Source organism: Electrophorus electricus, chromosome 22 (assembly GCF_041902795.1).
Source record: "Electrophorus electricus isolate QZ-2024a chromosome 22, ASM4190279v1, whole genome shotgun sequence".
Lineage (NCBI taxonomy): Eukaryota > Metazoa > Chordata > Actinopteri > Gymnotiformes > Gymnotidae > Electrophorus > Electrophorus electricus.
The window spans coordinates 17080724-17095000 of NC_137518.1; the positions used below are offsets into that span (position 1 = coordinate 17080724).

General features: G+C 39.1%; 1 protein-coding gene across 1 annotated transcript; it reads left to right on the forward strand.

Annotated features, from left to right (window-relative positions):
• The first annotated feature begins 526 nt into the window (after positions 1-526).
• On the forward strand, positions 527-11572 carry LOC145653091 (uncharacterized). Its single transcript, XM_081705594.1, has 15 exons — positions 527-606; positions 899-1207; positions 1308-1358; positions 1449-1502; positions 1801-1854; positions 1947-1991; positions 2703-2777; positions 8607-8625; positions 8771-8799; positions 8900-8931; positions 9062-9125; positions 10007-10038; positions 10273-10336; positions 10648-10688; positions 11071-11572. The coding sequence occupies exons 1-15, from the start codon at positions 543-545 to the stop codon at positions 11170-11172; spliced, it is 1035 nt and encodes a 344-aa protein (XP_081561720.1). The 5' UTR covers positions 527-542; the 3' UTR covers positions 11173-11572.
• The last annotated feature ends 2705 nt before the right edge of the window (positions 11573-14277 follow it).

Genomic DNA, 14277 nt, shown 5'->3' on the forward strand with positions numbered 1-14277 from the left:
TACACAGGGTAATGAGGACTAACAAAGAACAGGTGATACATATGAGAAAGCGAAAACCAAAACCAGAACAACATACTCTGCAGTGCAAACTGCTAGAAAATATGCATTTATCTCTGTTTCATGAAGAGTGCAAGATATGGTGATAAATATAATGCATGTGACAACACAAAGCCAGTGGAGTAGTTCAGTGATGTGTGTGAACTTGTGAAGATTCGATACGAATCATTCAACTGCATTTCAGAACAGCGCATAAATAAATAAATACATGCACATGAAAATACAGTGATTATGCTTTAGCACACAATATGTGTGAAAAATATATTTATGATGCCCCTTCCACTGACATTACAATGATCCTTTCCCTTCAGAAAGAGCTGTAATGTAGTTGCTCACTTGATCCACCAGAGGGAACATGTGATGATGAAATATCTGTTTAAAGAGGCAGATATACATTGTACAGTAGTAGTTTTCTTATGGTGTAATGACCTGCTTCCCCATTCAGGTCTTTTTCTGAAACCACCTCAGTGCTTTTATTTCATCTGATGGCTGAAATGGCACTGCTCATGCTTCTCTTCTTCCATTTAATTTTGGACGTTTATTCACAAAGTGAGTGATTCCCTACTTTATGTTGTTGGGTTCAAGTTGAGCATAAACTTGAGAGATTAAGACTCACAGTGGGACAGTAGGTACTGCTGGTATAGACAAACTTTTTGATGTTTATTAATGTTTTAGTGACTTACTGATGTGACATTTCCTGTAAATATGATTAATTCTAGAGATTTTTAGGTTTGTTTATTTAGACATGGAAAGATGACAATAAGTATCATGTTATACCATAATAGTTGTTCACTGGTTACCAAAAGTCATTTTATTATTATTATTAATTATCCCCCTTCAGATGAGAAACCAAAACTGAGCATCAGCTATGATGGTCAACTTGATCAAATCATTTTCGTATGTGAAATACCAATGGCAGAGTCAGTATTTGCTGGTTTTAGCTGTAATCTCTACACTGGACATCTGCGGTTCCTAAAGGGAACATCTCAACCGAGGAAATCTGGGACCTCAGCTTGCATTTTAACAGCATATAAAAATGACCTGATCAATAATCTACAGTCAGCAAAAAGCCTTGACATAAGCTGTGATTATTCACTAAAATCTGACCCATCCAATTCCTCTCCAATGAGTGAAAAACACAAAATAACAAGTAAGTTATACAGAATTACTTGACAGAGCTCTAATGTGCTCTGCTTAATATTTTTATATTGTATTGACCTTATGTTATATAATTCTCTCTATTTCGTCAGATTGGCTTCCTCTACCAACACAGCCTTTCATAATAAACCTATCTACGACAGGTAGTTCATTCCTTTAACTACCACACTTTAGTCTTTCCCGTTCAAATATCCTAGTTGCCCTACTATAATAAACTGAAATTTACTCTGCAGCTTCTCCTCTACTTTCATCTACCAGCCTGATCACCACAAGATACCCAACAACCAGTGAGTAAAAAGAGAATAACTTTTTAAGTTTATTTGGTTGTCTCAAAGGTCAAAAGTCATAACACTCTGGGGTTAGAATATGGGTATCAGAGACAGGGCTTACAATTTGGGGGACAAAATCATGTGATATAGAAAATTCTAAGCTTGGTAAACCAAGGAAAATTGGGAAAAACTCAAGCAAATTTGGATCTAGCAACAACATCAGTGTATATTGCTTTAAATTTAATATTGTACTGACTTTAATTCCATACTAATATATGTGTAGTTTATTCTATTATTAAAATTGTTATTTTGGCAGATTTGCTTCCTGTACCAACAGAGTTTTTGATGATGAAAGAGAAATCTTCTATAGGTTAGTTAATCTCTTCAATTACCAGTTTATTTTTTTCCAGTTCAAATATCCTAGCTGTCCCATTTTATTGAATTGTTAAATTCACCCAGCAGCTTCTCCACACCCTACCAGTCTAATCAAAAGAGACATGAAAACAAGTGAGTAAAAAGACATGGTTGCTTATCTTATTTGGTTGTCTTAATACAGAAAAGTGGCATCCAAACTTGGGCCACTATGACACCTAGAACATTTAACCAATTACCATTATTGAGGTTCTGGTGTATAATATCTATGGGACATTTTTTAATAAAAAGTTCCCCTTAAATTGCAGTGTGCTGTATCTGTGTAATAGTTTTAGTCCTGATGACAAAACAGGTCCACTTGTTCTGACCTGTTTTGTCCTAACACTTAAATCATAACACTTAAAACCCATTCTTAAGCATCTTAAGAAATTATAATAAAAGAATCACTGCAGAACTGTAAAGATTCCAGCAAGATTACATTAGATATACTGCAAATAGTTCTCTCTCTGCAAACAAGTTTAGTGCTCTGATAGCCTAAAATGCTTATGAGACAAAACTATTTAATGAGTGTAAAAAACTTTAAAAAAAAAGGTTTGAAGAGTAGATAGTTAATTCTTGTTCTATTAAAAACATAGAAATGAATTATAATCTACCTGCTTTGACAGGCTTTTGTCAAAGCATCAGTAATCTACTTCTATCTGTTTTTCCTCTATTCCTCTATATCTGTGTCATTTGATGTTTTATTAAGGGCTGTTCACAAAAACATAAGGCAAATCTGAAAATAGCTACAATAGGTGAAAAAATGCTGGAAACCATTTCCAAAATTCATTTCATCCATTTATTCAGGATACTCGATCGTCATAGTCACTGGTGGCTGTGTTTTACTGGCTGGAGTGATGATCTGTCTCTGCTGCTTTATCAGTAAGTCCATCAGCTGTAATGCACCAGGACTCACTGGAAACAAAACAGATTATCTTGGTTTGCTTCTTCTGGTTTTACAGTTTGTACAAATTGTATTATGTGAAACTAAATGTACATAGGGGTGGATCTAGGATTTTTCTAAATCAGGGAAATACTCAATACAGATGGGCCAAGTATGTGTTGCATGTAGAATTCTTTGTTCAGTGGATCTTACACATATTTCACTAGTCATATTTTGGCTATACAGCCAACAAAATTGTTCATTAACACGTGTGACAGAGATTAAATGGGTGTTCTGGCTGCTATGCAAAGGAGCTGGTATAATGTTGAACGGTAAGGAGGTGGACACATATGTGGAGAAGAGCAAGATTTATTAAGGGCAAACCAATATTAAGAGTCGTTAGAATGGTCCAGGGTCCGTGAGCCAAGACATAGAGTCCCAGAATACAGCACGCACACAATGCCAAACAGCGGTCAGATTTAACTATAACATAACGAGCAAACACAGGCAGGGTTTAAATACATTAACTAATAAGAGTTAACTTGATATACATGCTACAAATAAAGGACAGAGCAAACTAAGGAGAAACTAAGGAACAGAACCACAACAAGGAAGTAAAGCAAAAGCCACGAGACATGCAAACCATGGTGACAGGTACACTAGGAGGGGCAAACTATGACAGCTAGCTCTTTGGTCTGGTGGTCAGAGCTCACCCAGACCTCCTGGGTTTGAGTCCTGGGTAGGGTTCTTTCAGTAAGTTCAAGCAAAATGTCTGGACTGGAGAGTTGGCATACATGACACACAGAGCCAAAAAAACAATTTCAGTTTAGTATATATATTGTGGTGGAAATTTGAATAAACAGCAAGTCAGACGTGATTAAAAGAGTAATTTAATAAAGAAAATAGGACATACAAAACACAGCTGTGTGAGAGCTAATGCTCTGAAGCAAAAGCTCTAAAGGGGTAGACTGGCTCTGCTCCTTATGCCTAGACTTCACCCCCAGAGAGGGGTGCTCTGTATCCCTGTTTACCCATTCCCTGCTCCTTATGCCTAGACTTCACCCCCAGAGAGGGGTGCTCTGTAATCCTGTTTACCCATTCCCTGCTCCTTATACCTAGACTTCACCCCCAGAGAGGGATGCTCTGTAATCTGTTTACCCATTCCCTGCTCCTTATGCCTAGACTTCACCCCCAGAGAGGGATGCTCTGTAATCCTGTTTACCCATTCCCTGCTCCTTATGCCTAGACTTCACCCCCAGAGAGGGGTGCTCTGTAATCCTGTTTACCCATTCCCTGCTCCTTATGCCTAGACTTCACCCCCAGAGAGGGGTGCTCTGTAATCCTGTTTACCCATTCCCTGCTCCTTATGCCTAGACTTCACCCCCAGAGAGGGGTGCTCTGTAATCTGTTTACTCATTCCCTGCTCCTTATGCCTAGACTTCACCCCCAGAGAGGGGTGCTCTGTATCCCTGTTTACCCATTCCCTGCTCCTTATACCTAGACTTCACCTCCAGAGAGGGGTGCTCTGTATCCCTGTTTACCCATTCCCTGCTCCTTATGCCTAGACTTCACCCCCAGAGAGGGGTGCTCTGTAATGCTGTTTACCCATTCCCTGCTCCTTATGCCTAGACTTCACCCCCAGAGAGGGATGCTCTGTAATCTGTTTACCCATTCCCTGCTCCTTATACCTAGACTTCACCCCCAGAGAGGGGTGCTCTGTATCCCTGTTTACCCATTCCCTGGTCCTTATACCTAGACTTCACCCCCAGAGAGGGGTGCTCTGTAATCCTGTTTACCCATTCCCTGCTCCTTATGCCTAGACTTCACCCCCAGAGAGGGGTGCTCTGTAATCCTGTTTACCCATTCCCTGCTCCTTATGCCTAAACTTCACCCCCAGAGAGGGGTGCTCTGTATCCCTGTTTACCCATTCCCTGCTCCTTATGCCTAGACTTCACCCCCAGAGAGGGGTGCTCTGTATTCCTGTTTACCCATTCCCTGCTCCTTATACCTAGACTTCACCCCCAGAGAGGGGTGCTCTGTAATCCTGTTTACCCATTCCCTGCTCCTTATACCTAGACTTCACCCCCAGAGAGGGGTGCTCTGTAATCCTGTTTACCCATTCCCTGCTCCTTATGCCTAAACTTCACCCCCAGAGAGGGGTGCTCTGTATCCCTGTTTACCCATTCCCTGCTCCTTATGCCTAGACTTCACCCCCAGAGAGGGGTGCTCTGTATTCCTGTTTACCCATTCCCTGCTCCTTATACCTAGACTTCACCCCCAGAGAGGGGTGCTCTGTAATCCTGTTTACCCATTCCCTGCTCCTTATGGCGATGAACATTCCTGCAGTACCAGAGCACTTCAAAGAACGGACACCATTTGCAAGACAAGAAAAGCCTAGTCCCTCTTTACGACCCCTGCAGGTCACGAAGCAACATTTCAACAGTCATTTTGTTCACACGATATACAGAGACAGAGTGTGCAAACTAAACTATTCATGTAGGATTATATAATAAAAGGATTAACATGATTATATATGAATCATTACATATGAATCACACGATAATACATGATCGAATAATATTTTCCATCACAATATATATATATATATATATATATATATATATATATATATATATATATATATATATATATATATATATATATATATATATATATATATATACAAATACCTGCAGGTTTAGCCACAAAAATCATTGCAATTACAGAAGGGGCATAAATTGAAGTAAAGGCCTGAATGCTTGAACCATTGAACCATGCTGTGAGAGCTCTGGTATTCATGCAGCAACACAGAGCCACCCGACTGCCTTACTATAGTGGACAAGAATTCAAACTGATATAATAGACTAGCACCTTCCAGGGTGATTAGAAGGCTGGTAGTTTTTGGCAATGTGGAATCTTGCAAGGCTGCTGTTAACATAACTGTTCTGTTCTATGCAGCTCTGCTAAATGATTTCCTATAATGCAATCATACTTTGTCTCTGGACTTTTCAAACTATGTAAGGTTTCTTCACAATATGCAGCAACACTATGAAAACAAACTATGCTAACATTTGAATTCCATTGCTGTTTTGTCGTGGTACAAGCTTATTGGTCTTGCTTGAGGGCAGTGTTGTTTAATGATTGCTATTTTATTCATTTGTTTTATTTGGTAAATCTCTCAGTAGAGTGGAGTGAATTTCACTGGCTTCAGCTTGACACCATTGTTACTGCTTTCACTGACTGGCGGACTAGGTCTTCTTTTGGTGAAAAAGCTTCCAATATTCATGTGCTCATTTTTTCATCTGGTCCGTTTCTACATATTTTTCCAAACACAAAAATGCTAATTACTATTTACCTCACTGAATAACATCAGTCATATTATTTGTCAGGGTTTGCTACCTAGCGTTAGCTAACTACAAGGTATATATTGTGTAATAGCTATTTTTGCTTGATAATCACCTCTTTATATAACAGGGTGACTCACCCTAAGCTGGATTTGAACCAAGGTTCCCATATACGGGGAATATATCCCATAAACATAACCTAAGCTAGTTAGCTAGCTTCCTAGCATTTGACAAACAGAAGTCCAGTGACAGCAGACAAATGCTCATTCAAAGATTAGGTAAGAGATTTAATCAATCATAATTTACCATGAATAAAAATTGTATTGTGGGCCAGTCACAATATCCTGGTGGCTCTCTGTTTGCCAACTACTTTCAATGGAAAATAGCTAAACGCTGCTCAATAAATTGCTAAATGTTGTTAGCTGATGTCATTGTGTCATAATTACTTTCTTTCTAGCTTGGCACAGTGTCAGACTTTGCTTCTTTCCTAATCCTTGTGCCAAATTCTAAATAAAGCTGTTATCGTTTACATGTTTTTCTTTTTCTGTTGACAGAGAACAGGACAGGTGTGAATGAAATGCTATGTTCACTCACAGCCCATTAACACCACATGTTAACAGCAGTCACTTCCAAGCCATTTCCAAGTTGCTACTCGGTACTGCTAAAATTCTGATTTTATAACCAAGATGTCATTTAACAAAATCACCATACACAAAATTGAAAGAAAAGATTTTTGTAAAATGATAACTCACATGGAAAGTTATAAGTAACAGACAATCTCCAAAAGTTACAGGTTATGTTGGGGACATCTGCTGGTGGGCTTTTCTGAGGTCTTTTATTTGGATCCTACTGTACTTGTGCTATGTTTGGGATGGCCAGAGTTTAAGGAGTAGGATGATATGATCCGGGATGCCTCATATGGATCCAGAGGACACTCCTATGGCTGAAAGAGTATCCAGAGAACTGATCAAGTCAGTAACCCCCCAGGGAGAGGACTTGATGAATGTGATACTGAAACCAGTGTCAGGTGATGATGGAGCTGTTTTCAGAAATGAAGAGAGGCAATTAATGCTTTTCTTTCTGAAGAAAATTGTCTATCCTTTATTTTGTATGCTGTCACTGTTAGCTGGGCATTTTGAGCAATTTTGAGTTGGAAATCGCATACCAAGGGTTCATATAAACTGAGATGAGAGTCAAGATGGAACAGGTATAGAAAACAGGCAGTGGTAGACACAGAAACTGGCTCCACCAAACCAGATAGCAAGGTCCAAAATGATGGCCAGGCAGTCATCGAGTATATTCTAACTGAATGGATAAGCAGAGCAGATAAAATTGCAAGAGATGGAGAAAGTCAGCACAAGTTCAGGAGCCATGAGAACTTTAAAATAAGGGGTAATAAAGGGCATTTGAGGTATTGATTGACAACACTAACAATCCAAGAAGTACCAACAGTGGTGAAGACATAGAGAAGAGCTGAGAGATTAACTTCAGCATTGTGCAGAACCTGGAGACCGCAGAGGGTTGAAGGGACCAAGAGAAGTGGTGGCCAGAGAGAAGGAGGAAGAACATGAGAAGAGGAGGGGAGAGGCTGGGAAGGAGGGAGCAGAGAGCTGAAGGAAGCGAGGGATGGCATGGGAAGGGTAGGGATGAAAAGAGCAGGGATCAGGAAGAAGGGGAAAGGACTGGGATGAGAGGTGGAAAGGCTAGGCAGAGAAGGAGGGCAAAGAAAAAGATGAAAGCAGCAGGTTGAGGGACAAACTAGGGCTGTGGGATGAGAGAAATGGGGAAAAGGACAAAGGGGATTCTGAGATAGACGGGGAAGGCACTGCATGAAAACAGAAGATCCATGGTGGTGGGGAGAGTGTCATGTGAACAGAGGTGAGGAGTGAAGCAAGATGAAACCAAAGATGCAGGCTACCAGAGATGAGGTCGTCATCAGATGCAGTGATTTCCATATTTGGCACACACAAAAAGCAGCTGGGAAGTATAAATAATGACGGCATTTCAGGCATGGTGTGGCCCTCACTTGTACAGGCAACTCTCTTCAGTGCAAAGTAGGTTTCTCCAAAAGTCATTTTTTGAAAGAAAAAAAAAAAACTTAAAGGGATTTGAAAAGTGACTAAATCTAGTGGCAATGTCACTAAATTGTCAACATTGTCTCAAGGTACAAAACATGTTTAGCATTTATATCATGATGAAATCAGATGAATATTACATTTTGTAAATAAAAATTTATCAATGGTTAAGATACATACCTTATAAGAAGGTTGCCAGTTGAAGCCCCACCACTGCCAAGTTGCCACTGTTGGGTCCCTGAGCAAGGCCCTTAACCCTCAATTGCTTAAGTTGTATTCAGTTTAATTGTAAGTTGCTTTGGATAAAAGCGTCACCTAGGGTCTATGCAGGAATGTGCATTATAGTGTTATGCAAAATGAGTCCTTTCAAAATACAGAGTATAACAGAAACATTTTCTCTTTTTTTCAGGGAAGCAGAAGACTAAAAGGTTAGAAATTTCCACAGTGTTTGCACTGTCACATCCTAATTATATGGGATCTAAAATGCATAATATCCATTTTTGTCATCTTTATCATTTTGTAATTATAATATCAAAATGGGTCAAAAACCATTTGTTCCAAATTGTTTGATAGATATGTCAACTCAACTGGTGGCAATCCAGGTATGTTTTTAAAAAGTCTGTAATTACTCATACAAATACTAAAACTAAGCAGACACACATCTAAGTGGAGCTAAGTGAGTTGGCATGATTGCTTTTGTAGACTATGTGATGGCCATGCAAAGTGTGGAAGAAGTGAGAAACTCTTATTTATCCAGATTGCAATACATGCTTTTACTTTACATGAATTTTAAAAATGTGTTACATACTTTATCATTGTTAAAACAATGTGCCACAAAGCTAAAGACCATGTTCTGTTTTTCAGTGTGTCCCAGAAGCTGCTAAAATGAACTCAGAGATCACCTCACTGCCCAGGCCACAGTATTCAGGTAACTTAGAGTATAGTAAATCAGCTCAACAATAGACTGAATTTTCCCAGGCAAGAGAACGGCAGGAAACTGTAAGCGCTGCACCAGTGTTCAATCAGCCCTTCTATTTGGAGACAATTTCTTTTGATGATGTAAGAAAAAAGAACATCGCTCTGAACTTAATGAAAAATTATGAATCTTTACTGCAATAAAAGCAGTAACAAAGTACACAAATGTACTACAGATTCAGCAGAGCCCGGACTGAACACTTGGCAATAACAAAACACACCATATATGCGTACATTTGAAAGTGCTGGCTCCCATCTGATTAAGCTCCTTCAGTTAAGCTTGTGACATCAACTGTGTGACCAGTGTTAATGCAGTCAGTAGGAAAATACCATGCCAGTTCTATCTATGGTGGCTCAGTGGAAATGGAGTTCTGGTGTCTTCATGTCTAGGCCAGTTCCCTTTGTCTACAATCGTTGTTGATCTCTCACTCTCAAAATCCTTTTAAGTTACATCTTCTAGCTCCACAGTAAGAGCTGTTGGTACCTACTGAAATTTCTGTAATTAAAATGAAATAACCATAAACACATGTCAGTTCCAGTTCGAGAGGAGTTAGTATTGAGAGCAGGAAATTAAATACTGCCAGTCAACCTCCCAGACAGTAAATGGCTTTGCTCAGGTATCCAGTGTTTTCCATCGCTCAGGTAAGGCAAGCATGTGGACCATCTGGAGGTCTCCAAGGATGGGCTTGGGACATGATGTTATATCAGTCTGACATCCTTTGGAAAAGTTTTTTTTATTATTTGCAGTTCTTGATTTTGAGCAATAATTTCTTTCTAAACTCGATGAATTGTTGTGCCAAACCAAATAACACAATTCTTCTCCTTTATTTGCAGGATGTATGATTCCCATTCATATTGGGGATGATGTAAGTTTGAGTGACTCGCCAGGATAAACATACGTTTTGAAAATACATCACATACTGTAGCCTACTCAGAGAGAGAATAAATAGAGCTGGGAACTTCCTTTAAGAATCCAAATGTAAAAAGGTCCATTTTGGAGGAGGTCTGAGTTCTCAGCTATATTGTAAATGAGGTCTCTACTTCAATATATTTCTGAGTTTAAATAATGGTTGAATAAATGAATGCCTGTTTCCTCTCAGTCTCATGTATATGCTGACACTTACTCAGAGATCACTGCAGTGCCATCTACTCTACAGTGCTTTGGTAAGAAAATATACAGCAGGCTGAAACCTTATTAATCTTTCATTTCCAACATATTCTGTTTACATAACAAACCAAAGTGGTCATTTTTTATATAATACTTTTGAAAAAGCGGTACATCTTTTTTTTTTTTTTTCATAGTAGTACTCAGTCATATTAGTATGTTAAAAAGAGGAAGTGACAGAATCAGTCAGATCTCCTCATACTTTCTCACTGCAACAAAATGCATATGTCAAAAAGTTGGACTGCATACTGTACTGTGCATTCATACTTTATGAAAAGAAAGTATTATATGTATCACTATATGTTTTCAGGGCCAAAACAAATATTGGAAGAGAAGTGTATGGAAACAAAGGTGAGTAAAAATGTGAATTTGATACTTACTGTGTGAACTATAGACACACTGAGCCCAGATAGCACACAAGCAGCTCTGCTCTCCTTTAAGGTTCAAAAGACAACAAAGCAATTGGAGTATAACATGTCTGTCTCAGCTGCGTGTGAGCCTGCAGTAGTCCTGCACATTCAGGCATGCTTAGTTGTACTGGCCTCCCCAGTTCTTTTACACACAGCAAATATAAACGACAACCCCTTTCCCCCTAGTTAGAACAATACATTCAGCTTTGCTAAACATATAAAGCCGAAGTCTAAGTTTACGGTGTAATGCAAACTAAGATCAGACTTGATATATGTAGAACATCAAATATGTTTTTCATTGCTAATCTTTTTTTTTCTGTTAGTGCTCTCAGGATAACGAGTATCATACATACTGCACCATACCAGATGTATGTGTGGTTTCCAAAGAGAATGATGTGGTATACAGCCTACAGCAGAAACATTAATAATGCTCTATTACACCAGTTGTCATGTTGGCACCAGGCTGAGGACCCCTTCTTTGCCTCGTAGCAAAGCGGCGGGGGTTCAACTGCCCACCTTTGTTTTTTCTACTTCTCTGTGGTATGTGGTAGCTCACCCAATAGGTTGTTGGTGCCTTTGCTTCTCTGACCTGGGTTTGAGCCCCATTACATCCTCACTGTATCATAACTCCTAGCCCTTAATATTAGTCCTACAGTGTTTCATCCAAACAAAGTTCAGTGAGTTTCAATTATTTCATTCAACCATGAGGTCAAATATGGAAGTAATGGGTTTACTTGTGTGATCAGGCAGTACAATAACATCCACACTGGGATATGTTGTTGAATAATGTTTTAAATAAAAAACTATATCAAATAAAATACTACAACTATTACCAAGTGATCTTGTGTCTTTGCATTTGAATTTGTATACATTTTTGACAAGTTTCTCTTTTAGATAACAGATAGATAATATTGAGCATACTGAGACACAGATTATACATAGATGTGACATTCTGTAGAACGACAACAGAGCGAGGCAACAGAGCAAGTGATGAGGACAACCAGACAGGAGACAAAAAGGGGGAAAAACTTTCCAAATAAAAACTTTATCAAAGTTATAATACATTCCAATTTTAGAAAGGTAAACATGAAAGAAAGAAGCACAATAGTGACAAGAGATAGAGTGAGAGAGATAAAGAGAGATGGGTGAGGAGCCATATACATTTTATTACTAAAATGGGGCCTTGTTTATCCTATATCAATTATGCAATTAATTGAAATGTAGCATTTAAATTAGAGGAATACCTTTATCATATACATTTCTCATAGTTGCAATGAAAATATACAACATTTATCAATTCAATAAAGTAAAAGGACATTGGATAAATAAATATAGGAAAGTGAAAAGTCAGAATCGCTATGACTGATGATGACCTCTTCGTTCGTGATGGGTTTTTTTTATTAGACATGACTGCATTGCTATACCTGTGCAGACTGAGCCCTTGTGTAACTAAACTGAATCTTAGGACAAGCTAGTGCTAACAGGAACCATACCCAAAGCCTCAGTGTAACACACACTAGGCCACTACCCTAAGCCTAAATTTAATACTTCATCTATTGCTAATTCTAGCCTTGATTGTGACATTTGGACCCGACTTGTTTATAACACACATGCACTCAACTTCCCACCTACTCACTTTTAATATAGCTGTGGCTTTCAGAGCTTGTTTCTGAAATTCTGGTATGCAGTCAGTGAGGTGTCTGATAGACACTGATAGACATATTTTATTGCACAAAATTGCATGAGCACACATTACTTTTACAGTTGGCTCTTTTGTCATCTATGAATAGCTGCTTCTTACAGGGAGGCCATTAACTGACATGTTGAAGCACATTGCATTGCATGGTAATGTCAAACTACACATCTATTTGGTGGTCCTACTATAAAATGCGTAAACATTTACAACACCTTGACCATAAAAGTGCATGCACACACACACACACACACACACACACACACATATATACACACACACTCACACACACACACGCATACACACACACGCACACACACACACACACACACACACACACACACACACACACACACACATATATACACACACACTCACACACACACACGCATACACACACACGCACACACACACACACACACACACACACACACACACACACACACATATATACACACACACTCACACACACACACGCATACACACACACGCACACACACACACACACACACACGCACACACACACACACACACACACACACGCATACACACACACACACACACACACACACACTCACACACACACACGCATACACACACACGCACACACACACACACACACTCACACACACACACACACACACACTCACATAGTATTTATTATTCATATGCAAATCCAACCCACCCCCTCCCCCACACCTCATGCAGCTGTTATATCCATCTGTATGTCTGGATTCTGTGTTCCAGGTTTTTCCTCTTCCGCGCTGGTGTCCCCATCCTGATCCACACCAGGTCTTCCGGTGAGCAGAGGAACAAAATAAAAAGAAGAGGAATAGACAAAGGGGGGCTTGAGGGGTCATTGGAGAAGAGTTTGGTGTTGTTGGTTTTGACTTGTTGCTACATTTTGAGTTTTGTTTGCTAGACTTTGTGTATGACTTTGGATCTGCCCCTTCATTTACAGTTTGTTTTGCCCCTTTGGCTGATTGCTGGATAATATATGTTTCTTGTATCTTGTATGTATATTGTCCTGTACATAGTTGCACACTGGAGGTAGGGAGTGGCTGTCATTGTGTTTGGGTTTATCTTTGTTCTAACAGTGTAGTCAGTGTGGTCATTGTAAGTTTCTTTTTGTTAGCTTAGTCAGTCATTGTTTTGTTTCTATTATGGTTTTGTTTGTTGTGTTGGCCTTGGTCACTCCCAATGCGACTGCACCAGTTTATTGACTTTAAACACCAAAAACTTGTAAATACATGAGTCCACTTTGTCTGGTTATTCAGCCCATTTTTTCATTTTTACTGTTGTAATGCTCAAAACCCCATGTTACGGCCTCCCAGGCTAGACAGGGTCGTAACACAGCCAATACAGTTAACTCTGCCAGCTGTCTCGGAGTGTACTCTGAGACAAAGGCTTATAACTAAATAAAGAGAGGAGATTAATTGTGATTCATAAAGTAAGTCATATCTGAACTCCTGAAAATCACCTTTAACTGTAGAGTCCAAATTCTACAAGCTGTACAAGTTAAAAAGACTTTGCTATGTCAGCCTGTCTATCATCGATACATTAGGTTAATTTAGCAAGCTAGCCATTATTAATCATACATTCTCCGGATACTTTAATTCAGGCTCAAGATATAAAATTGACAATGAAAAGAAAATGAAGCTACTTTTTGTGATGAGAATGCATATTACATATAGCAATATTTACACAATGATAGACAAACAGTACTACTGCAAATGACCTGAGAAAATAGCTATCCTGGTTTGTCAAACAACAAAGGATGAACTCTACAGCAAAAGACACCATAGCCCCCGGCTGTAGTCCACCACTCCTCCACCCC